At 51.9% G+C, this 26,735-nt stretch overlaps 1 protein-coding gene across 1 annotated transcript; it reads left to right on the forward strand.

Annotated features, from left to right (window-relative positions):
* Window positions 1–24,945: 24,945 nt before the first annotated feature.
* Window positions 24,946–25,758, forward strand: LOC121172001 (proline-rich protein 23C-like). The gene is made up of 2 exons (XM_041003766.1): window positions 24,946–25,101; window positions 25,153–25,758. The coding sequence occupies exons 1-2, from the start codon at window positions 24,946–24,948 to the stop codon at window positions 25,756–25,758; spliced, it is 762 nt and encodes a 253-aa protein (XP_040859700.1).
* Window positions 25,759–26,735: the final 977 nt, after the last annotated feature.

Here is a 26,735-nt window from a genome sequence, read left to right on the forward strand (position 1 = left end):
GCTGTCTCCCTAGCCACTGTGGCTATTGGGGAGTGAACTGGAAAGCTGAAGATCATGTGCTCAATCTCTCTCTCTCTCTGTCACTCTGCCTTTCAAATAAAGAAATAAGTCTTAAAAAAAAAAAAAAACCAAAACCCCTGGCACTTGCACAGAGCATGGCTTGAGGCCACACCGGCACCCCAGAGCTTCCACCATTCACCCAGGCCACAGCTCTGCCACAGACTCCCGCTTCCTGTCTTCCTACGCCCATCCTGGCTCTGACACCAGACGCTGGGGAAACTGTGTGTCCAGGAACAGCCCACACGGGGCCAGGGTGCCCCTTAGAGAGGAGCCCTCCACACTCCCGATGGCATCGCGACCTGTCCTGGTCTCTGCATCCAGGGAGCTGGATACTCAGGCCTGTTGTCACCTGACCGAGGGGAGTGGTGTTGGGTGCCAGGCCCATGGCTTCACAGGACAGGCCGGCTGCTCCTGCTGCCCTCTCCCCCACTTTCGGTCCCACACTCCAGAAGAGCGGCTTCTGCCATTGATAACTTCCCTGTGGGCTGTCTGCCCTGCATCTGGGTGTGAGTCAGTGTGGGCCCTGGGCCTTGGGCACAGACCCAGAAGATGCTGGGACAGGCTGAAATCCACACCAAGGCCCAGACCCTGCCAGTGCTCGGCCCTGGGAATATGTCACACCACAGAGCTAGAAATCCAGGGGGCCTCCCTGTGGGAGACAGTGGGGGACAGCGCAGCATAAGGGACCAGGACCAGTCTGACCTTCACCTAATCCCCAGAAAATGGAAGGGCCAGGAGCTCTTCCTGTCTGAAAGGGCCCAGGGCAGGCAGAGTCAGCCTCAACCCGTGGGCTCCTTTGGGCTGCCGGGTGCTGTTTTGTTTTTTAAATTTATGTAAAAGGCAGAGTTACAGAGAGACAGGAAAGATCTTCCATCTGCTGGTTTGCTCCGCAAATGAGCACTGGGATAGACCAGGAGCTAGGCGCTTTCGCAGGTGCATCTCAGAGGGCTGGGACACCTGCACGCTGCAAACAGCACCTTAACACACTCAGACCAGCTGAGACTTAGCAGGGCTACACTCTGTCCTTCACCAGACACAGGCAGCACGCCTCTTCACTCTCTCGGGCGGCCTCCCCTTCAGCAACAGCAGCTCCCAGGGGAGCTCCTCTGGGGTCCTAGCTGAGTCTGCTTGGAGTCCTAGTGAGCAGCATAGGACACTAGCAGGTGAGCATGAGCCAGACTAGACAGACTCCTGCCCTGGCAGAAGCTCCCTGGGAGCTGTGCATGATGACATAGTGAGTTCAACCACCATTGAGGATATTTGCTTCCTGCAACAGAGTATCTGGCTCAAATGCAGGCTGTTCTGCTTCTTTTTTTAAAAAAAAGATTTATTTATTTTTATTTGAAAGACAAAGTTACAGAGAGAAGGGTGAAGACAGAGATCTCTTACTTCCCAAATGATCATAGTAGCTGGTACTGAGCCAGTCTGAAGCCAGGAGCCAGAAGCTTCGTCCAGGTGTCTCATGAGAATGCGGCGACCCAATGTTTTGAGCTATCCTCCACTGCCTTTCCAGGCTATCGAAACAGGGAACCAGATTGAAAGTGGAGCAGCCAGGGCACCAACCAGCACCATATCAGGTGCTGGCACTGCATAGGGAGAAGATTAGCTTATTGAGCCCTATGCCAGTCCCACTGCTCATCCAGCTTCCTGTTACAGTCAGTGATGATGGGCACAAAAGGTGATGGCCCAGCTGGTGACTGGGTGAGTCCCTGCTGCCCGTGTTGGAAGTGTCAGCTGGGATTCTGCTGTTGCAGGCTATACAGAGTCGATGAGCAAATGAAGCTGCTCTCTTCACCTCTGTCCCCCTTCCTTCTCTCCGTCTCTGCTCTGCCTTTCAAATCAAGCAGTCCCATGCACACAATAGGTGACCAGATCTTCCTGCCCAGGACAAGGCTGACTCAAATTGTCCTGCTTAACCCACTGTCAACAGAGGCCCCCCATTTCACCAGCTGCAAGGCTAGTGAGGGGCCACTGTGGGATTCCAACCCAGCCCTGGCCTCAAAACCCAAGCTCTCATCCACTGAGCCAGAAGAACTGGCAAAGGCTGGTAGATGGTAGAGTGGGTGGCACTTTCATGCAGAGGAGCCCATAGGCAGCACAGACAAGGGTCAGTGAGATCCTGGAAATTTTCCTAGAGATGCTGACGTGGCCACAGGCCATGAGCGGTGAGCAGGACAAGGCTCACAGGGTGGGGAACAGCCTGTGCAAGGGGGGCAGGCAGCCTGACCCTCGGACACTCTGCCAGTGGTCCCTGGCTGACCGCTAAGATGACTGCTAAGAGGATGTGCCTTTTCAAGGTGATCTGCCATCTGAACAGAGTGTGGAATCTGGCTCTCCACCGGCACTCAAAGCCAGACACGACGAAGGTTTACAAAGCCCCAGGGCAGGCGGAGAATGAGTTCTTCCTCTGAAGCGTCATGGACATCTGCTGGGCCAGGTCACGGCTGGGCCATGGTCCTGCCCGGGGCCTGGAGAGGCCCGCACCAGCTCGACAGCACGAATCTGGGCATGCTCCTTGGGGATGTGCAGGCCTGGACACACGTGCGGGCCTGGAGGGTTGTGACACGAGCCAGCTACGTGTGCTGTACGCACTGGCCTGTGTCAAGGGCTCCCCAGAGTCGGGGAGGCCCTGCAGGCAGGACATCGTCTCTGCCCGGCCCTGGCTCCTTCTCATCTGGGTCCAGCCTCTCTGGAAGGTATTCCCAGATCCCATCCTGTGTCTCATTAGGACCCCGTCACTCCAGTCACTCCATATCATGGGATCTGCACTATTCCTTCGGCTGAGAGATTTATCACAAGCTATAAATAGGACCACGAGCGAGCGGCTTGCATGTTATCTGATTATCCCTGCTGGGCTTAGAGCCCCACAAGGACAAGGACCGACACAGCCTCGGGGCCAGCACAGATAAACATCTGCAGAGGCCCAAGGCATGAATCCAGGCCTGCCATTCCTCCCTCAGAACCCTGCTCCCCAAACCCCCCACTTTCACTAAGCACCTGCAATGTGAGAAAATAAGAATTTTAAGACTATAGTTTTCAGACTTAAATGCCTGCAGGAATTTTGGCTGTGGATGGCTCCCATAGCAGACCTTGTGTAGACTCTGTGTGTGTGTGTTGGGGTGCGGAGGGCGGGGGAGAGCTGGGGCAGAACCCATCTCAGTGGTCACAAACTGACCCCGGCTGAAGCAAAGTACGCTTGGCTCCACTACACAGAGCCTCTCCTGATAATCCAGCTGGCCAAGGCCCCGGCCCTGCTTCGCAATCAGGAGACCTTGGGGAAACAGGGCAGGGGTGAGGGAAGAAGATAATGCACACACTTCCCACCAACCGCTCTTCCCAGCTTGGACGGGGCCGGCCACGAGTCACGTCAAAACCAGAGCGCGGGAGGCAGAGCAAGACCTCAAAGTGGGTGGCAGAGCGCGAGCTGCGCAGGTCCCCAAGGCAAGGCTCCTGCAGGGTCTCCACACAGCAAGACACAGCCCCTTCCCCCCGTGACTGCCCAGATCCCATGTTCCCTCCCAGCCACGCAGAGGGCACTGTGGCAGGACAGGGCGGCTCCGGGTGCAGGATGTGGGGCCAGCAGGTGGGGTAGTCAGACAAGCAGATGGATAACCAGGCGATCAATCCAAGGTCTGGCCGGCTCAGCCCGATCCCAGATTTCACTGCCGGGGACACTAAAGGCAGACCAGGGAGGACTTTGTTGGGGCTGCCCTGGGGTTTTGCCCACAGCTCTGCCAACTACATATCTGTGCAAGGGCTGCCCAAGCCCACTGCCTCAAAAACCACAGGGTGGTAGTCTTCTGAAGAAAGCATTTGAGGGTTAGGGGGAGGCGGGAGGGTGCAGCCCCCAGCACGTGGTCTCCCCGGCCCCTCGTTCACAGGAGCCTGTGATCTGACCTCCTCCCTCCTTTCCTGGATGTGGTCTCAGTTCTGTGTCCTCACACTCTTCCCTACCGGAAGAGAATAAACGGGGGCTCACAGGAGGGTGGGAAGAGCCAGTGTGGCACTTGCACAGCTGCCATTAAATCCACACCTCGCAGAGCCTGGCACTGTGGTGCAGCGAGTAAAGCCAGAGCTACCACTGGGCCAGGGCAACGGCAGGGCATGCTAATCCTGTACCCACTGCAGTTCAAGTCCCGGCTTCTCCACTCTGATCCAGCTCTCTCCTAATGTGCCTTGGGAAACAAGTGCTTGGGCTCCTGCATCCATGTGGGAGACTTGGAAGAAGCTCCTGGCTCCTGGCATGGCCCAGGCCTGGCCATTTCTGTCATTAGGGGAGTGAAACAATAGACAAAAGATCTCTCTTTATTCCCATTTACTTGAAAGGCAGAGAAATCTAAAAATAAATCTTTAAAACCCCACACCTCTTGCTCTGCACCCATGGGTGTCCTCACTGGTAGCAATGATGGTGTCTGCCTCGAAACACCATGACGAGGGTTCAACAGGCAAACAGCCCCTCATTCCTCCTCTTCCTGTGCACCCACATGTTCCCAGGATGCCCCCCGAGACCGCCGCGGGACTCAACACCCCGGATGTGGGAGCCCGTGTGAGCCCTGGCGGGGTGACACTGTGTGCACAGCACAGGGGGGCTCACCCACACTGCCTACAGTTGTGCCCGCTGTCACAGCAGGCCGTCACACACGGGGAATGAGAGGGTGGCACGGAGACCTAAGGGGACTTGTCTGGGTCGCCACAGCAGGCTGCTGGCAGAGACGGGATTGGAGTTGGAGCAGGGAGGATTTCCTGATCACAACCCTGGCTGTTCAAAGCTGTCACCTCGGACAGGACACTTGACCTTCGTGAACAGATTGGTTTGCTCTGTGAGATGAGGTAACACCTTCATCGCTGAGTGCAGAGCAAGGCGCCGCAGGGGCTCAGCTACTGCCCAGCCTCCCCTCTACACCCACAAGAGGACAGTGGCATAGTGAAAAGGCCCAGAGTGCCAAAGAGCCTGGATCACTTCTAGAATGTTCTTAGGAGAGCTGCAAGAACTGAAACCACACAGAAGCTTGTTTTTAAAGACAAAAGGAAAATATGATTAAGCGGTCCTGCAAATGTTGGTATAAAAGTATGCAAATATTTTCTTTACCAGGGCACTTGTGTATCAATAGCTGATAGGGGGCAGCAGGGGCCACCTCAAGGCCATCAAGCACCTCCAAGGCACAGAATGTGGATGCTGGAACACAGCAGGGCCAGAGCTGGGTTGGGCAGGGGTGCCCTTTTCAGAGCCTCAGGGATGTGGCCTGTAGAGTAAGACTGCCCAGTAGGGCTCTGGCCAGCCCTGGCTCCTTTCTCTCTGCCCTCTAAAGAACTTGATCACACCAGCCTGACTGCCCTCTCAGATCAGGGTGAGGGAGTTGACACAGCCAGGCTTAGTAAGTTAAGCATTGCTCCTGAAGTCACCTAGCTGATGTGGTACGGCGAAGAGCGAGGAGCGGTAACTGTTGGCAAACACACCATCAGGCTGCCTCTACAGAGCCTGCGGGAGAGCGATGGACGCTCCCGGGGCTTGGGCCGCCTCGACAGAGCCTGCAGGAGAACGATGGACGCTGCCGGGGCTCGGGCCGCCTCTACGGAGCCTGCGGGAGAGGGATGGATGCTCCTGGGGCTGAAAGTGAATCTGACCAATGTAAGAGCTCTTAGGATTAGGCCAAGCGTCCAGCAAGTGTCCCTGCCATGAGAGGGCTGGGCTAGCTGAACGCAGTTTCCCAGACTGTGCCCTCGCACCCCAACCCCAAGGTCTGTAGGACTGACTCATCAGTGAAGCACCCTTACTGCCCTAGTAGCTTGCCAACTGTTTCTGTATTTCCTAACTTGAGCCCAAAGCAACTGGCCAGGAGTTAGAATCAGAAAGTTATGACTGCCTTTGTGCTTTTTCTGTTGCAGTGGTCTCGATGTACACAGAGCTAACATTAACTGAGCAACCCTGATCTGACGGATCGTAAGAGCAAAGCAGCGGTTCACCAGAGAGAAAACACTCTGAGTTCACCTGCATTTAACAATGTCCTCAAAACGCACAGCAAATACGGGCAATCTCTAGAGATCGATGTTCAAAGTGAGAGATTTAAAAATCAGCAGTTACTAAAACAAGTCAACCAAAAAAGTCAGAAAAAGAACACAACAATTAATCAGCAATTACAGAACACCACCCTAACACTGGAGAATGAATATGTTTTCTTTTTTAAAAAAGACATATTTATTTATTTATTTGTAAGGGAGATCTTTCATCTCTTGGTTCACGCCCCAAATTGTCACAGTGGCTTGACCCAGTTAGGAGATGGAACTCCATCTGGGTCAGCGACCCAGGCTTCAGCCACCTTTCTCTGCTTTCACAGAAGCATCGGCAGAGGGCTGGACTGAAAATGGAGCGTCCACGACTTGAACCGGCACCTACATGAGTGCTAGCATTGCGGTCAGTGGCTCAATCGCTGTGCCACAGCACCCGCCCCCAAAACTATCTTCAAATATGGTAGTTCCCCTGTACCCATGGTCCTACTTTCTCTAGTAATAATCTACAATCAATCGCAGTACAAAAATATTAAATGGAAAATTCCAGAAACACACCATTAAAAAGCTTTGTCATACACGATTCTGAGTGTTGTGATGGAACCTCGCATCACCACCATCCATCGCACACAGGACCTGAACCATCCTCACCCAGCGCGGCTGCTGTTGTCTTTTCTCACGCGCATGTAAGTCCAGCTTGATCACATAGACTGCCACAGTGCTACAGAGCTCTTGGGCAAGCTCCCCCACTCAAAGATGCCCCCAAAACAAGAGCAGCACCCTGACCCTGACCCTGACCCTAACCCTAACCCCAACCCCTAGCTCCTAACCCTAACCCTTAACCCCTAACCCCCAACCCCAACCCCTAACCCCTAACCCTAATCCCCCAACACAAGAGCAGCACTGCTGGAAATGAAAGCACAAACGCTCCCAACACGGAAAGCGTAGAACTCACAGCACAATAAGAGAGACCACATTCAGATGATTTTTATTACTGTATATCATACTTATTCAATTATTATAAATCTTTGTAATGACTAAGTTGAATAAACATATGTATATACGTATATAAAAAGGTCAGTATTATCTGTGTTTTTAGATATTCACTTATATTCTCAAACCACACTCCACCACCAGCCTGAGGATGCGAGAGAAAATCATTCAAAAAAATGATAAAAATTGACCAGAAGCGGACATAAAACAAATCTCAATAGATTAAGAAGCACTCAGAGCATAAGTATGCTTTCTTACTAGATGCAATTAAATTGAGTAACAATAACAAAAATGACACTTTGTTTGAGAATTAACTTTTTTTTTTCAAATGAATGTGACTCTATAGAGTTACCAAGTGCTCAGTGCAGTAGCCTAGCAGCTAAAGTCCTAGCCTTGTACGTGCCGGGATCCCATATGGGCACCAGTTCTAATCCTGGCAGCCTCGCTTCCCATCCAGTTCCCTGCTTGTGGCCTGGGAAAGCAGTAGAGAACAGCCCAAAGCCTTGGGACCCTGCACCCGTGTGGGAGACCCAACAGAAGCTGCTGGCTCCTGGCTTCAGCTTGGCTCAGCTCCATTGTGGCCATTGTGGGCAGTGCACCAGCAGACAGAAGATTTTTCCTGTCTCTCCTCCACTGAATATCTGACTTTCCAATTAAATAAATAAATAAAAATAAAGACAAATATTATATGTTCTCTGTTGATGAGAGCTAACGTTTAAAGAAACAACTCACTCTGAACACACAGAATGGTGATTGTCAGAGGCCGGGGTGGGGGCGGTACAAACATACAGGAGACGCTGGACGTGGCTCCTCAATGGTGACAAACCTAACTGCTAGTAACAGGAACGCGGGCGATGGGAACTCTTCATAACTCCATTTTTGTCTTGTAAATTAAAACTTTTGAAGTGAAATTATCGTTAGAAAAAACAGTCTATGGAAAACACATAGCATAAGCAGGCAGGACAGAACTGAGATATCTCATGTCCATGTGCAGCCACTTGAATATTGTCAGGAACAATTCTCCAACTGATTTATTAGATTCAAAGAAATCTCAATCAAAATCTTAGCAAGATTATTTTTTAGAATCTCATAAATTGATTTTTAAATTAATATAGAAATCCAGAGGACCTAGAATAACAAACAGCTCTTCAAAAGAAAAAGCAAAGACGGGGAACTTCCCACTTGTGACTTCCTTTTCCCAGGAAGCCGACACGGGCTCACAGACCATGCAGCAGAGCAGTCAGACACATACACAGTTCCTCAGACAGGTGACTTTCAACAAAGATGACCAGGTACCTGGATGAAGAAAATCATTCCAACAGGCGATTCTGGAGAGACTGCAAACCAGGAAGAGACGGCGATCCAACCCAGACCCTGACTTCTACAAGTGCAGAATCTGGGGCCCAGAAAGGAGGGCCTTCAGAGAGGCCGCACAGTCACGTGGCAGAGCTGGGATACAAATCCAATACACCCTTCTCTGCAAATGCAGCCACCTCCACCCCAGGCCCAGTCATTTACAGGCAACAGAGGAAGGCTGAATCCGAGGGCTGAGCCCAGAGAGGCCCTCACTGCTGCCACACATGGCATGGCCAAGGCATCGCATGGCAGGAGAGAGGGTCAAGCTGACTCTCACAACAAACCCACCATGACCCCACCTTACGATCTAAGAGCCTCCTGAGGGTCCTGTCCTACACAATCCGACCACAGGCTGGGAGAGCGGTGCTGGACACAATCAGCTCACAGCCTTCCTGGGCAGTGGCCACTGTGACTGCCAGAAAGGAGCTGGTCACTCCATACCCCAGAGGCTCCTGTCTCCACTATCCACAGATGAAGGAGTTATCCAGCTGCTCTCACCTCAAAGGGGCATGGAAGCAGAGGCCACCCCTGCCCAGATTCTGAAAGGGAGGATCCAGCCTAGACCTCAGGTTGCTTGGGGAAGCCACTGACCCCCGGTGGCTATGATCATCCCTCCAGCCTGTAACACATGGCTTTCTCTTTGCTGGTCACCAGGGGGCATCCTGCCAGCTGGGGAAAACCAGTAAGCTATGTTTAGAGCTGACACAGACCAACATCCCATTTCCCCGGGTTCTGGTCTTTCCACATTAGGGTGATCATTCCCAGGGAGCCACTAGAGGCTGGACTTGAGATCCTGACTTGGTGGCAAATGGGACAAAACAAATAAGGTGTCCTTCAACCCGCATCGCATCTGAGCTGCCCCAGACAGAAACTGCCCTCACACCATTCTAAAGCTGAGCCTCCCACCGACTCTCCCAGAAGCCTCAGGAATTTACCCCTGGGCCCCCAGCAACCAGCTCGACTGTAAAGACACAAGACATGATCGCAAGATTGTAACTCTCCCGCCTCTGCATTCTGCAAAGGTCTTCTAATCTCTCAGCTCATGCTAGTGGGGTGACTTGTCTTCTATCTTCCCTACTTCCTTGAAATAGACTTCCTTTCACAGCACAGCACAACACAAGCTTTGTAACAGTCAAGTTCAGAGGCAAACGGGGATGCAATGCTTTGGCTGGGACGTGGTCAGGGGCCGAGGACTGGAGAATTCCACAGCTGGACTCTAGAGGTGGCTGCCTGTGGGGAGCTGGAAGGAGCGAGGATTGCAGGGGTGGAAGGCAGGAAAGGGAGCGGATCCCGGAAGCAGTGACCAGTTCCCCTGCCCGTCGCACAGTCAGCCTGCCCATCCCATCCGTCGATGTGACAGGCCTGGACCTGTCACCATCTTCTCAGTGTCTCCTGGATCCCCAACCTCTGCAGGACCTAGCCCAGTTCTGGTTTACTCTTCCACAAACTGCTAGATCCTCCCGGGGCTGACTCTGTACAGGGCACTGCTCTTAAGTCCAACTCTGGCCACACTCTCCACTTCGCACCCTTCAGACCTGTCCACACACCCTGAACGCTTCCAGACTCTCCTTGCCAACGCTGGTCTCACACATGCTTCTCCAGGCAGTGCAAGGCCACCCCTGGGACTCCTGTCAGCAGACCTCTGAGCTGCTCTCTGCTGACTCCCATCTGGCTTTCTCATCTGTGCTGCGAGAGCTGTGTGCACGAGCTCAATCTGGTATCTTTGCCCCCGCTGCACTGCTCACGGGCCTTCCGCAACTGGCGCACGTGCCTCAACAGAAGGGAAGCTCCACACAGATGGGAGCCGTGTTTCCTGGGTTCTCCTGCACCTACCAGGACATCACAGATGCTCAGGAAGGGTCTGGGGTAGAGGCAGGGATCCCCACAGGGCTAGAACTACTGCAGGCTCCCGGGAACTCCATGGAGCCATCAGGAAATACAGACACCATGGGCCACAGGCGGGACAAGAACCAAAGCCTGAAAGGAGAGATGGTTCCTGAGTCAGTGTCAGACAGGACCCCACCCCACTGCAGCCCCAACTGCCACCTCTGTGCGAGCCCACCGTCACAGAAGCAGCTCGAGCCGGAGGAGCGAGGGACAGGGAGGAGCCGTCCTAAGTGTCCTGCTCTCGGGCCATAAGGTCAGTGCAGGCAATCCTGGCATCCGAGGGCCAGGCTTCCGGAGCACAAGGCGCAATTCTCCTCACCGCACCCGGCCTTGATGGGCGCCCAGGGCCACAGACACTAGGGCACACGGCACCTCACCCAGCACTGAGAGTGCATGCTCACAGTGCCCCTCACTGACCACCCCCAGGGAGGTCGCCTGGACCCGCACGCTGTGCAACTCCTCCCCCGCCTCCTCTGCATCTCCCCTGCACGGGGACAGCTGGGTGGGAAAGGGCTTCAGGCTGCAGATGCTATGACAGCCCCACTTAAATTGAATTACCCTGAAACCAGAGAAGCCTTCAGCTCTCCTGGGGAGTTCAGGAGTGCTCACCCCGAGAGCGGCTGCACTCTGCACGGGAAAGGTATTCGAGTTGATAAGAAGTCCTCGGATCACCATCTAAGGCAACCTTCACCTTTGAAATAAACTCACTCCTTATTAGCACACTCTTGGGATTTCCAGGATTGAATATTATTTCTATTACACAGAGTGCATTTTTAAGTCATTTTTTTAATGCTGTCTGGGTCTTGTGTAATTTTATCTCTTCACAATGTTACCCTTTCGCACAGACAGGCCAAGAAACTCTGACGAGAAATGAAAAGAGAAGGAACCTGGATGAGAGCACTGAGCAGGCAGGGCTAGAAGCGCCAGCATGCGTGCCAGGAAAGTCCACACCACCGAGACTCAGTACCATCTGGCCCAGGATGCGTGAGGGAAAGGGCTACCAGAGGGAAGGTGCCAGCTTGCTAGACATACCCAGGAAGACTAAGTAATAGCACTCCCCACAGCCGTGACCCTGCCCCACCCACAGGCCACCCTGGACCCGCAGGGTGTAACTGTAACCCTGTAACCCTGCCCTGTATGCCCAGGGGGGCAGTGAACAAGTACCCACAGGCCAGCCTGGACCCACAGACACACACAGCAGCCCAACCATAATGGCCAAACATCGAAACAACCCAATACTGTAAAAGACAGGCACGTGTGTGCACACGGACCAAGGACACCCACAAAGGACACGTAAGTACAGCAGAAACACAAGTCTCTCAAGTAGCAAGTATTACCAAAAAGCACAGGAGAAAAAAGTAGCCATAAAAAGTTATCAACTTGTTGATATTTTAAACTTCAGTCATAAAATGGGAGCCAAAGAGGGGCCAGTGTGGTAGAATGGCAAGCTAATCCGCCACATGTGGCACCGGCATCCCCTGTGGGCACTGATTTGTGTCCCAGCTGCTCCATTCTGATCCAGTCCCCTGATTACACACTGAAAAAGCAGGAGGTGACTGTTTAAGCCCTTGGGACCTAGAGATCTGGAGGAAGCTCCCGGCTCCTGGTTTTGGATTAGCTCAGCTCTGGCCAAGGTGGCCATCTGGGGAGTGAACCAGTGGATGGAAGATCTTTCTCTCCATCTCTCTTTCTCTCTACAAATCTGATCTGCCTTTCCAACAAAAATAAATAAACCTGTAAAAAAAAGAGATGAACAAAAGACTAGACATAATGAAAAATAAGGACAAAAACTGGAAGACTGAGTCAAGGAACTCACTTGCATACAATACAAAACGTCAAAGGTGTGTAAATGTGGCTGGAGGATTAGGATAAAAGTGAAAACCCAAAAGTCAAATATTATCAAAAACAAATCTCAGAAAGTGAAAAGACAGAGAATGAAATCAAACCGTCACTGGGGCACAGCCCCTCTAGTGAGCAAAGACACAAACCCTCACACGGAAGAGAGCCACTGACTGCTGAAGAGGAGCAAACCAACATGCACCGGTCACAGAGGAGACGCCACTCCTCCTGGGGAGTCAGGAGGGCAGACATAGCCAAGGGTTACACGGAGAGGCGACCAACACGCACCGGTCACAGACACCAAGGCCTCCTGGGGAGTCAGGAGAACAGTTTGTCTCTCTCTCTCCCTCTCCCTCCTTCATTCCCTCCCTCCCTCCTTCCCTCCTACATTCTCTCTTTGAAGTCAACAAATCTTTACAAAGGTACTGCCAAAATATTCCAACACCTACTAGATAATTTTAATTTGCTACTTAAAGTCCCCGAAGACACTTCTATCTTACAAGATTTCATCATAGAATTCTAAGATTCAAGGAACTATAATATAAAGCTTACACAATCTCAAGAAAATTAAAATACAGGAAACACTTCTCAAACAATTAATAAACCTGACATATACTTAATATGTAAAACTGACAAGTTCAAAAAGGAAGATTCTAGACCGCAATGTCCAATCCAAGACCTAGTTAAAAGAATCCACACGAAACCGAAGTTAAGCTCCAAGTGAGTTTTACTGGGAGCACTCCCAGGCGAGGTTCCCTGGTCCGGCAGACAGGTCCAAACAGGAATTGGGGTGGGGTCTAACAAGGAAAAGAACCTTTCCTTATAAGGCAATGTGACTACTGATGAGTTCCTCTGGTCCAGGTAGGGCTTCTGGGTATCGTGGTCTCCTGGCCTGATTGCATCAGCCAATCCCCCCTCCATCTGCCTCGCTCCTGCAGGCCCCTCCCTTAACCGGCTGGCCTTACATTCCAACCTTTTCTAGGAATAGGGGCGACGTTGATCCTCTGGCTGCTTCCTGCTGAGTCAGAGTGTGGAGGGGAAAGATGGATGACCTGCTGGGTATGGGGAGGGCTATGGGTGACCATCAACCGGGAGGCGGGGAGCTGGGCGTCTGGTGCAGCAACATCTGCTTGATGGCCACTCGAAAGACCGTGTGCATAAGAGGAACAGGGAACAACTACAGGTCCCAGTAGGGGACCAGCCACGCATACAGGGAAGACCACCACCATTTGAAGGGAAAGGGGATGTTCTGAGTGTGTTTCTTAATTCCTTCCAGAGTCGTGGGAGGTTGTTGACATTTTCTTCCACTCGGCCAGGCTCTTTGCTGTAAAACTAGCACTCCTCCTGTAGAGAGAGGCAGGTTCCTCCCTTGTCCATCATCAGGAGGGCCAGCACCTGGAGGTTCTGGAGGGCCACTCGTGCCAGGGAGGTATCTGCTGCTGGAGGGAACTGCAGTCAATCCTCCAAATCGCGCGAAGTGATGCGGCTACGACAGGGCTCCACTCCCCACTCCGGCAGCTCCCGTGAAGTGATGAGGCTACGAGACAGGGCTCCCCACTCCAGCAGTTACAAGAAGGAGGCAAGGGAGACTCCTGCTGCTAACAGCAAGAATACAGCCCTTCGTTGATGGTGAGATGGGATGGTTGCAGGCAGTTGCAGGATGAAAAGTTCTACTTCATTGTACAGCGTGAGTTGGGGAACTAGGGAAGCAGGGATGCCGGGGAGAGTGGTCAGGGTGCTACTGCAGCAGAAGAGAATCCCGAGGGGCAGAAAGGGTCTGAGTGACAGCCACAGTGGTGTTGCACCGGAGCCCTGAGACACACAGCCCCTTACTGCAGTACCTGGTGCTTTTACCTCGGTCCCTCATTCCCCCACCATGACTAACATGACTGAGTTGTCCTCGTAGCAGACAGACACAGCCTGGGCATCAGGGTCATGCACAGTGGAAGGGGAAGAGAGAAGAATGGGGCTCCAGGGGATGTAGAGCAGATGTTTACAGGGCCAGTCCAGGGACAACGATCAGAGGGGACCACTGCAGTGAGGCGCACCAAGAGCAGGTGCTCTTGGGGCATCACCTCTGTGTTATGGTTGGGCAGAGGCGCCCCCTGTGGACAAGGAGAGCCACGCTGGGACATCACCTCTGTGTTATGGTTGGGCAGAGGCGCCCCCTGTGGACGGGGAGAGCCAAGCTGGGACATCACCTGCTGTTGTGTGGTTGGGCAGAGGCGCCCCTGTGGACAAGGAGAGCCATGAAAAGGGGTCACCAGTGCTTTCCTGGTATGATACCTCTGCTGAAGGTCCTGTTCTATTTGGTGTACTCGTGTGACCTGATCTTCCAGCTGGAGCACAGCCTGCAGGGTAGTATTTACAAAAGATCGGAAGATTGTGATGGTCATCTAAGGGGTGGACAAATATCCTGAGTAATAAACTTTACCTCTGACCACTAGGCCCACCTGGCGTCCTCAGGGTCATGGATATTAATGAACGGAGCATAAAGGTGGTCTTCATATATGTCTACCCTGGAGTTGGTTGTTGGGGTCCATTATAAAGGTGTGCCTTCAACAAGAGTGATACGGGCACCCCACGGGTATCTTCCCACTTACAGCAGTAGTCGCAGAACTGACTGTAGGCGAACATCACCTTGGAAAGGGGGTGGGGATCATGTACCCATTTTTGCCTTGGCCATGCTGTTTTGGCCCTGATCCCCACAGGCTCACATCCCATGGGATTTTAATGGAGACTGGAACCTGGCATCTAATTCCCAGTAAATGAGTCTGCACCTTACCCCTGTGGTCCATGTCCCTTGAAGCTGAAATTGCCATGCAGAGTGCTGGTCAGTTCCCTGTATGTAGAGGGTGAGCAGGAGGGCGAAGGGAAGCAGAGGATAGGAGCTGGTGAAAAGCCGAAGATGTGTTGGCTGCAGTGGCAGGGAAGTCCACTGGTCTGACCCAGGGACCAACGTAAGGTGCGAGACTTGATACCAGGCAGAATGTCCTAGTGATTTTGTGCTGCTGGCATGGTCAAGATCACCATACGAGGTCCAAGCCACTTAGGTTCCAGAGACCTCACCTGCAGTTCTTTAAAGAGAACACCGTCTCCTGGACAGAAAGGGAGAGGTGAGAAGTTCCTTAACACTTCAAGGGAGGCAGTGGTGAGCACACTCTCGGAGTAGGAGGCGGAGAGTAGGGTAAGGGAGGTAGTCTGCCACAGAGGGACAGAGGCAGGCAAGTGCTGAAATAAAAACGGGCTGAGTGACCAGTGTGCCTGCTGGTCACACTGACACACACGGTTTATTGGGGCCAGCACACAATGCATCAATTGGAAGCCTCAATTCCAACTACAGAGGATCAAGCCTTGTTACAAGCGATCAGCCTCAATGGTCAGAACTCACTGAGAAGATTCTCAGACTCTAAAGCAATCATTCGGTCTTGTCTACTGCTGTTACTGCTTCAAGCACAGACCTGAACAAGGAAATTATAGAGTGGCTTGCAAAGTCAGTCTAGAATTGTTCTCACAGAAGTCAAGACCGAAAACAAAGGATGAAGCCTTCATGAACCTCCTTCATCAGATGACATGAAGTCAGGTGATGAGTCCTCACACAGGTAACAAGGTCTCATCTGGAGGCACAACAAGCAGCACTAATGAAGACGAAGAAACAGGTGACCAATAGCTGAACTTATGGACCCATCAGAGCTGTCTCCTATCAGTCAATCACAGCTTGAATTGGCATTCTGTTACTTACTCAGAACCTTGTTTTACTGTTCAGTAACATATTAGGAATTCACCCAGAGGGTTGGAAAAACGGTTTTTGGATTAAGTAGGGTTACAATTACCTTTTGTTTGTAGTAGCATGGATTTGCCATGTTTTGTCAGGTGGTTTACAGATATAGGTAAACAGGTCTTAAGCAGGTACAGCTGGAACCATAACACTCATTAACTGACAAGGTGCACCTACTTACTCAAAGGAAGCACATACAGGAGTTCAGAGAGATGTGACTTTTAGACCCTTTTTTGGATTAAGATAACTATTATAACTAATATCTAAAAGAGGTTTTGCATCACGAGCATTTCCATATTACAATAAGAATTTGCACAAGTTTGCACCTTGACTGTGCCTTTTCTATAGTCCAAATAGGGCCCGGCATGATAGTGTAGCAGTTAAGGTCCTTGCCTTAAACACGCCAGGATCCCATATGGGCACCAGTTCTAATCCCAGCGGCCCCGCTTCCCATCCAGCTCCCTGCCTGTGGCCTGGGAAAGCAGTTGAAGATGGCCCAAGGCTTTGGGATCCTGCACCTGTGTGGGAGATCCAGAAAAGGCTCCAGGCTCCTGACTTCGGATTGGCTCAGCTCTAGCCATTGTGGCTGCTTGGGGAGTGAACCATCAGATGGAAGATCTTTCTCTCTGTCTCTCCTCTCTGTATATCAACCTTTCCAATAAAAAGATAAATAAAATTCTAAAAAAAATATATTGTCCAAATAATAATCAGTTGTTCTTTCTACAAAATGAGAGATGAATACTTTCATATTTCCAGGAGGCCTCACTGCACAATTACAAGGGAAAGAACTTTTCCTTATAAGGCAATGTGACTGCTGATAGGCTCCCTCTAGCCTGGTCAGGCCCATTCTGGTCTAGGCAGGGGCTTCTGGGTATTGTGGTCCCAGCCAAACCACGCCCCCCCAGTTACTTCCTTCCTGCAGACTGCTCCTCCCCCATCCAGCTGGGCCTTACACAATTCTCTCTATGTAAACATGTAAGTAAAAATCTGAATTAAATGAAAAATGAAACCCTCAACTTCTTGATCTCTTAGTTACAATCAAGTGTAGAAAATGAAACTCAGTAAGATGAAAAGGACAATGCATCATGACCAAGTTAGGTTTATTCTAGGATTGTAAGGATAATTTAATGTGGGGAGAAATGTAATTGATCACATTAACTAGCTAGAAATTTTTCAATCAATGTAGAGAATAAATGACAATATTCATTAGCAAATAAACATTTAAACTTGTAAAAACTGAGGCCTAGCACCCTCGTAATACTCATAGTAAATACCGTAGTTAATGATTAAATTATTGGAAACCTTCCCCCCTATATCAGAGCCACAAAACAATGTTACCTTCTCAACAAAAATAATGCTCTTCTTCTTGACATTGTGACGGGGGCCTAATGGACACAACCAAGAAAAAGATATAAAAGAATGAAGATTGGAAAGAAATGAACGTGACTTTCATTATTTTCAGGTGACATGGCCATGTAGACAGAAAATTCTAAGGGTTTTACAAACTACTAGAAGTAATAAATGAATAAAGGGTTCAAGATACCATCTATTTGACTAAGAGTGCCTGTGAAAGGCCTTCCCATAAGGCAGACACCTGTGACGTTCTGAAGTTCTGGTCACCACAGTAAAGGAAAATATGTGGGAAAAAGAAAAAAAAAAAAAAAAGACAACAAACAAGAAGGTTTCAAATAAACTCCAAGTAATCTCAGCATATAGTATGACAAGAGAAAGGATGGCCCTTGCAGAACTGGGTTTCAGAAAGATGACAACTTCATGTTCTCTCTTTGTGTCTTACTCCCTGTTCTACTTCTTAAGGCAGCAAGATTCCATGCTGTCAGCAGGTCCAGCGGAAGGCCATATGGCAAACACATGATGTGTCCAGCCAATGCCAGAACAAACTGGATTCCCAAGAACAGCCATATATATGTGCCTGGGCACTAACTCTTGTTGGTTGAGCTCCTGAAGAGACCCCAACCCTGGCCAACAGAGAACTCCCTGCGAGAGACACTGAGGCGGTGGCACCCAGACTCCAAGCCTCTAGAAACTGAGATAGTGTGTGCTTGTTTAATTAATAAGCTTAAGGAGTGGTTTTAGTTTTTGACATACTTATTTTTACTTGGAAGGCAGATTTTACGGAGAGAAAAGAGGAAGAGACAGAGAGCGCTTCCATCTACCAGTCCACTCCCGAAATGGCCTTAGCTGATTAGGTTCCAGGATGCAAACCAGGAGTCTCTTCCACGTCCCCCATGAGGGTGCAGGAGCTCCAGGGAGCTGGATGGCAAATGGAGCATCCAGGACAAAACTCGGTGCCCATACAGGATGCCAGCTGCATCACCATGACAGTCCACTGCACAGAGCAGGGCGTGGTGCTGCGGTACAGCTTGTTAAGTTACCACCTGTGACACCAGCACCTCTGGTTACTCAACTTCCAGTCCAGCTCCCTGGTAAGCAGCTAAATGAGTGAATACATATTTGAAAAAAGAAAATGTAAAACAAAACATTTTAAAATATCTTCAGAAACTTGGGATAGGCAAAGTTTCTTAATTAACATACAAAAGTGTTAACCATTAAAATGGATAAATTAACATGAATTAGTACAATGAATCTTTGCTAATTAAAATATCATTTAGGAAAACAAAATGAAAACCATAGAGCAGAAGATATTTGTAATAGATGTGTCCAACACAGAACTCCTGTTCAAAATATATAAAGAACAAATAATGAGACAGCAAGCAACTCCGAATTGACAGAAGACACTTCACAAGAGTGGAGGGAATAAACTAGATGAACAAGTGTTCTGCTTCCCTCAGCCACAGGGCTATGGAAATTAAAACAAGACCTGTTTTACTGCTTGCCACCTAATCCACCACAATGGCTAAAAGTTACAAGACGCACACTGCCAAGGATTAGTGAATGCGTGGGGCCACTGCGATTCTTCTGCCACACTAAAGGGAATATAATTGCTAAAATAACTTTGGAACACACCTGACAGTGTGTAGAGAAGTTGAACATGACACATTTTGTGTCCTAACAGTTTGATTCCTCAGTGTAAACCTAACAGAAATGTGCCTCCATAGATGCATGCAAAGAAATCGTGGCAACCCTCATTTTACCTTAACACATAAAATGCTCTGACCACCTATGAAAGAATAAAAGAAAATTGTGATACAGAGTCACAATGTAATACTGTTAGCAATAAAAATAAATTACCCACTGTCTCATCTAACAATATGGTGAATTCATAACATTGAACAAAATAAGTCACACATACAAAGAAAAAATGTACATTGAATGATTGTGTGTATAAAAATTCAAAACCACCCCCAAAAGTGATCATGGTGATGGGGTCTGAGCAGTAGTCAGCTTTCTGCGGGCTCGGCGACTGCAGTGGGGTCTGGGGGAACACCAGTGGTGCCCTGGTTCTTGGCCTGGACACTGGCAACCCGTCAGACCACCAGGACTCATCACCATCAGCTGCTCTCAGTTCTGGGGTTTGAAGTGCTTGAAAAGTCATCACTTCAAACGTCACAACTAGGAAAAAAAAAAAAACAAGTAGGCAAACTGAGCAAATCAACTCTTCTTGTCCCCGTGCAAACTGCACCCTACAAGGCTGGAGAGACGGGAGAAAACAATCAGAGCTTAGCAGGAGCAAGAGCCGCTGGACGGGGACACTGACACACTTCTGAAGGCCCGTGGGGAGCAGAGAGCTCACCTCCACCCGCACCCCCGGCTGGGGAAGCTTTGCTCATTCTACTTCCAGAATCCCCCTCTGGGTGAAGATTTGAAAATGATCTCACACATCTGGATTCAAAGTGGACAAAACTAAGCATTTTCAAAAAGGCCCACAAGAGGGCCTGGCAGCGTGTCCTAGCGGCCAAAGTTCTTGCCCTGAACGCACCGGGATCCCATATGGGCACCGGTTCTAATCCTGGCAGCTCCACTTCCCATCCAGCTCCCTGCTTGTGGCCTGGGAAAGCAGTTGTGGACGGCCCAAAGCCTTGGGACCCTGCACCCACGTGGGAGACCTGGAGGAGTTTCCTGATCGGTGCAGCACTGGTCATTGCGGTCACTTGGAGAGTGAACCATCAGATTGAAGATTTTCCTCTCTGTCTCTCCTTTCTGTATATCTACCTTTCCAGTAAATAAATAAATTAATTTTTTAATGTTATCTCAAATATTAAAGCGGTGTCACAGCTGTGGGAGCCCCCACTCGTGCACCAGCCCTGCATGTAGGTGCCACCTTGAATCCCGCCTGTTTGCATCTGATCCGGCTCTGCTAACAGCCTAGGAAAGGCAGCAGAGGACAGCCCAAGCACTTGGCCCCTGTCATGCACAGGGGAGCTCCGGAAGAGGCTCCTGGCTCCTGGTTTCCGCCTGCCCGGTCCTGGCCATTTCGGCCATTTGGCCTCTGCCTTTCAAATAAAAACAAATAAATCTGTAAAATAATGACAGAAGCAAACCAAGAAAGAAACCAACCTTACTTTAAAAATTATAATCCAAGTGTTGAGGGCTGGAGCACAGGGGTCTATATACAGAAGTAAAATCAAAACAACTGTGGGAATATAATGTACAATTGCTAACAGCGAAGTGGGAAAGCAAAGGTGAAGAAGCAGGACCAGCACTGTGCTGTAGCAAGCAAAGAGGCCGCGCAGCAAACAAACGCCAAATGCCAAGCAGATGCAACCATACAACACTTATAAATTAACATTCCACACATTCCAACAAACAGGGAGGGAAAAGTAAAAGCAAGGCCCAATTACGTGCTGCCCACAAGCGACCCAAGATGTAAACTGGGTTGAGATGGTAAGGCCTTTACCGAGCATGCCCATTTTGATCATCAGAGGTAGACTAAAGGGCGGGGCACTGTTGTGCAATGGGTGAAGACACCATCCGGGCACCCACATGCCCCATCGAAGGGCCTGGGATTACCCCACCTCATCTCCCAAACCAACCTGTGACCAAAGTCTTCCTCGCTCCTGGCTCTGGCCTAGCCCGGCTGCCATGGGCACCGGGACTGAACCAATGGACAGGACAGGCCTGTGCGTGTGTGTCTCTACTGCCTCGCTCGCTCCCCTTCCCTCCCTTCTCCTCTCCTTCCTTCTGTTACTCTTTCAAATACTTTTTTAAGTAGAAAAAGAGCTGGGCTAGCCATATTAATATTGGGGAAATATATTTTTAAAAGAGAGATATAGCATTGTAACAGAAAGAGCAACAAATTAGAATCCCATGACAGTACTTCAGAAAGCTTATGGCATATAGGACTAAAGTATTAAATTTATTTTGGTACAGGAATAAGCTGAAATCCATGCATACAAGGAGTACTCAAAGAGTTTACAAAAAAATAATTTTTTTTTTTATTTGAAAAGATTGTGTGGCCAGCATTGGTAGACATGTAGGTTAAGCCTCTGCCTGCGGCTCCATCGTCCCATAAGTATCAGTTCATTCCCTGCGAATACTCATGTTACTTCAATTTGTAGAAAAGTAGAAGTTGATGTAAATGTCATTTAAAACGCCTAATAAGAGTCATGAAATGCATGAACAAATAGTGAAAGATGAATAGACTACAAAAATCAGTAGTATGAATGACAGGTGTCTAAAAAGTTTCATATAAAGGGTTACTACAAGCATGACTGGTAAGTAGTACGAAGCTGAATTGCATTTTACAGCAAAAAAAAAAAAATGCTGTTAAAGGGAAGCTGCGTTTTAAAGATATTACTGGTACGACTGTCAAACTGGAAAATTGAGTGAATTAAAGTATGGCTTTTCAATTTGATAACTCTACCAAGAATTTGTAAGGAATTGTTCTTAAAAAAAAAAAAAAAAGATTTACTTATTTATTTGAAAGAGTTATATAGAGAAAAAGAGAAATTTTCTGCCCCCCAGTGGCAACCATGACCAGGGCTGGGCCAGCCCAATGCCTGGCACTCCATCCGGGTGGCCCCTACGGGGACAAGGACTCAGCTACTGCGGTCAGGGAGCTGGATGGGAAGCAGGGCAGTGAGGACTGGTGCCAGTACGGGATGGCTGGCACCCCAGGGGGCGGCTGACACACGGAATGTGGAGTGAGGGGTTACGGGGACAGAACCAGCGGAGATAGGTGGAGGTCCTGCACTATTCTTTCAACAGGCCTGTAAATTCGGAATTATCTAAAAACAAGGCAATGTGACACAGGGCACTTCCTGGAATCAACGCAAGGCAACAAACATGAGCAGCACTCTTACCGGAGGCGACACCACGGGAAGATGCTGCCCTCCCGGGACCACCTAAAGGGGACCCCAAGCACAGCCGGCCAAGTGACACCAAAGGCATAAAACTTGGAAAGGCAGAAAAATACAACCACCACACACTACAGAAGTGTGAAATCTGGATAACAGCTGAATCAAGAACTCTGCAAGGTGGCTGAACACAGGATTAATATGTGGAAATCATTTCCAGTTATAATAGGAAAGCTCTGAGTGATTGCAGTCTACGTATTTGATTTAAACAATTCTACCTCAGTTTCAGCGTAAACCTTTAAAAGCCAAGCAGCCAAGTAACCAGTACTAGTTTGCACATTTTCAGACCAGTAGGGGATGAAGGAATGAGAGACCCCACAAGCCAGCACCACAGCTGGTCTTGGTAACACGGCGCTCAGCAGGTGTTCAGGAAGTAAAGACAGCACAGCTTGGCCAAGCAGAATTATCTCAACTACTCCGAGATGAGCAGATTCAGGGCCTGACTGACAAGGACAAAAATATCACTTTCTGATTTCTGAAGTTGCTCTTCCTTGTTCTTGCGCAACATTTTAGAATAAGTTAATCATACAGAAATTAGTATTGTGTTCTGGGGGGAAAAAATCTACTTTAAAAAAAAACACACATTTTACAGATAACGACACTAAGCCCTAAGCGACTGCAGGAAAACAGCCCCGCGCAGCCTGGCACGTGCGCCCTCTCCTCGCGCGTGGGGCCCCCCCAGGCGCTGCAGGTCCCGCGCATTCACGCCAACGCCCCGGGGTCCAGCCGAGGACGCCCGAGCGGCCCCAGGGTGCCCCCGCCTGCCGGGGTCACCCACCCCGCAGCGCAGCCGCCCACCTCGGAGACCCTGCCCGGGGAGCGAGCGCCCCCGAACCGCCGGGAGCAGCCGCGCGGCACGCACGGGCCACCGCATACCTGAGCTCCCTGCAGCGCCACCTAAAAAGCCAGGGGGCTCGGAAGTGCTGACACAGTTCTTAGGGCCGCTGACCCCAGGGATCTAATCCGGGCAGGGAAGCGGCCAGCCGCTCCTGTTTCCAGCTGCCTCTGGGAGACCCGGCTTCTGATCCAGCATCCTGCTGAGGGACCCTGGAAGGCAGCGGGCGCGCCCCGACAGCCACCCCAGGACCAGTGGGCTAGAACCTGCAGCTGTTAGAAACCCCTGGGTCCGTGTGTGTCTGTCGTGCGGTCGCTCTGCTTTTGAAATACATCAATCCGTTTGAAAAGAGTAACGGATGTTGAATTTAAAAGTAAACATTTCTGAGGTCGACGCAGTAGCCTAGTGGCTAAAGTCCTCGCCTTGTACGCTCTGGGAACCCATATGGGCGCCAGTTCAAATCCTGACAGCCCCACTTCCCATCCAGCTCCCTGACTGTGGCCTGGGAAAGCAGTCGAGCACGGACCAAAGCCTTGCGACCCTGCATGGGAGACCCAGAAGAAACTCCTGGTTTCGGGTCAGCTCAGCTCCAGCACTTGGGGAGCAAATCATCAGACAGAAGATCTTCCTCCCTGTCTCTCCTCCTCTCTGTATTGCTGACTTTGCGATAAAAATAAACATAAAAATAAAAATAATAAACCCTTTCCGCAAACGTCCCGAGGATGCCAGCACCACCGAGGCGTAGCACGCTGGCTCCAGTGGCCGCCGAGAGGGGTCTGACCGCAGGGCGCTCACCATGGCCCTTCAAAGCACAAAGGCCTACCGCGCGAGAGAAAGCTGGCTTTTCGGCGCACAGAACATTTTACGTGAAAAGAAACCCGTTGCTGTTTCCCCTCAAGGTGAAGAATTACAGAAAGAATACGTTGATGTCCAATGTAAGCACTTTTAAAAACTACTTATTCCGGATTCGGGGCGGGGGTCTTCCTGCCGGACCCTGGCGGACGAGCTGAGACACGCTCCGGCGCAGGTTCTAAACCCGCTCGGAACCCCAGTGCCAAGAGGCGCGTTCTGCTTACCTGGGCTGCAAATGGCGGACGGGGCGCCCGTGCCAGCGGCCGAGCAGCAGCATGACCCGGCCTTGCTGGGCGCACAGCTCCGGGGAGCACGGCCAAGGGCGCCCAGGGTCAGGGCCTCCCTCGCTGGCCAAGGCCCACCAGGGCCCGGAGGGGCGCGGCGCTCCCGCTCGGGCGTCCGGCTCGGCGTGGCCCTCGGCGTGGCCCTCAGGGTGGCCCTCGGCGTGGAGCTCGGGCGTCCGGCTCGGCGTGGCCCTCGGCGTGGCCCTCAGGATGGCCCTCGGCGTGGCCCTCGCGCGTCCGGCTCGGCGTGGCCCTCAGGATGGCCCTCGGCGTGGAGCTCGGGCGACCGGCTCGGCGTGGCCCTCGGCGTGGAGCTCGGGCGTCCGGCACGGCGTGGCCCTCAGGGTGGCCACCGCGTGGCCCTCGGCGTGGCCCAGCGCACTCGGCGCACTGCCGATGCTCTCACTCGAGGAAGGCTGAGAGCTGCCGCCAGGACTAGGCCCGAGCGCGGCACAGGCGCACTGCGCCCGCCGAGGCCGAAGACCAGGCTTGCCCACACCTGAGCAGCCAACCGGAGCGACACGTAGCGGTCAGAGGTCGACGCGCAGGGCGGAGAGGCAGGGCGGCGCCAGCGCGACGTTCTGCGACCTGCATTACGACCTTGTGTGGCGGCACTTCGGAGCGCGAGGAGCGTCCGGGTCGCCTGCGAAAGCTGCAAGCGGCGAGGGCCCACCCCGGGGCTGAGGCGCAGGGCTGACGGGGAGCCCTTCCAGCCTGCCTTTGGGGACCCATCGCCGCGTGGGAAGCGCGCCACCAGCACGCGGCCCACGGCGCCGTCCAATGCCAGGCATCCGGCACGGCAGCCCCAGCACCTGCCCTGCGCCCAGCTGGCATCCGCAGTCCGGAGAGCCGGGCCCTGCCAAGCGCCGCCGAATGGACGTGCCCGCCGCGGGCCCCGAGCCGCTGCCGCAGCCCGGGCTAAACGACCCCGCCCTGGTCCCAGATGCTGAAGATTACCTGTGCATCGAAGACAGCGCCCATTACCAGGCCGCTGCCGGTGTGGATGCACATGGCTTGGCGCCCAGCTCGCTGAGCTCTGTGGTTGTGCTGCCCGCCGGCTCGGCCCTGTGGCTGCAACACCCCGAGCTCGGCGTCGACCTGCTGCTGGAGCCCCCGCCCATGGCCGTCGTCACAGTGTCGCTGCTGGGATGCACGCTGCTCCTGGTGCCCCAGGGCCTCCTGGACGCCGCCGCCTCGCACTCCGGAGCCCAGGGACAGGCTCCCGGTGGCCTGCAGCTGGACGCCTTGCTGGTCGCGGTGGAACAGCTGGTCGTCGCGGGCCAGCAGCAATGGGCATGCGCCTCCGTGCCCGACGGCGCAGGCCAGGAAGATGCCTTGCAAGAAGCCGCCCCAGCCCCAGCCCCAGCCACCTCCGCTTCCGCCGCCTCTGAGCTCCTGGCTCCCAGTCCTTGGGCCGCAGCTCCCAGATCTGCCTTCGACCTCGACTACCAACTGCTGCACCCCCTCTCACCCAGCTCCTCGCTCCGGCCTCTGCCTCCCTCTCCCAGTCCAGATCCCCAGGAGCGCCCCGAGAACCCGCAGCGCCCTCGCCGCCCCGCCTGCAAGGCCCGAAGACGCCTGCTCTTCCAGTGACTCCAGCGCCACAACTCGCAACCACACCCTGCCCACCAGCCAGCTGCAGGAAGGGCAGGACCTGCACAGAGCCCTGGCTGCGCCTGCACAAGCCTCAACGGGAGACGGCGGAGGGAAGACGCTCTGCGCATGGACGCCAATCCTGCACCAGTGGCCGAGCCAGAAGCTTGGCACACGGCCCATCTATCTCCTCCAACCAACGCTGCTGGCAGCACAGTCTCCCTAGGCCCTCAAGACCGACGCTGGACCCTTCTCAAAGGCACTTGTACTCCTCCCCTCCCTTGCCTACAACCTTAGCTGAAGCACTTGGCCGAAGTCCCCACTTGTCCCACCCCTCGCCGAATCCCTTTTCTCCCACATTAGTGACTGCGTTGTTAGGGGGGAGGGGGTCTGGTTGCTGGTGGTGTTGGCCTGTGTTTTAATTTTTGCAGTGGGGGTTACTCTCAGGGCAGTTTTTCAGAATTCTCCCCATGGAACTTCTTCTCACAGAGGCCTGACAACCTCTGGGGATCTAGCAAGTAGCTCTAGAGACAGATGCTTGTCGTTTGCAAAACAAAGAACTGGGATTTCTGTCTTTGTATTATTATTATTTTCCTTTGGGGCTATGTGACAATAAAGACTTTATCAAATTATTTCCAGTGTTGCATAATTTATTTATTTGTATTGGAAATGCAGATCACACTTTGGGAGAGACACTGCAGCAAAGCTTGACCAGCCTGCACTGGCTCATGCAGACACCAGTGTATGCAGTCACAGCCCAGCCTGGCTCTTCCCTGAGCCAATCACATGCCAGCCAGCAGGTATTATAGCCCTGCCCAGCTTGGTCCTCCCCAAGTCCCACTCCTTACTCGCCAGTGGAAGCAGTGGCTCCTCAGAGAAGCACCCACAGCCTCCTTCTGGTCTTGCCATCTTCTAGGGTCTAACGTGTGCTGGTTAGGTGATGCAGCCCAGTCTGGCATGGCTCGACTTACCTTGGC

Source organism: Ochotona curzoniae, unplaced genomic scaffold (genome assembly GCF_017591425.1).
Source record: "Ochotona curzoniae isolate NIBS_2020 unplaced genomic scaffold, NIBS_Ocur_1.0 contig_1302, whole genome shotgun sequence".
Taxonomy (NCBI): Eukaryota; Metazoa; Chordata; class Mammalia; order Lagomorpha; family Ochotonidae; genus Ochotona; species Ochotona curzoniae.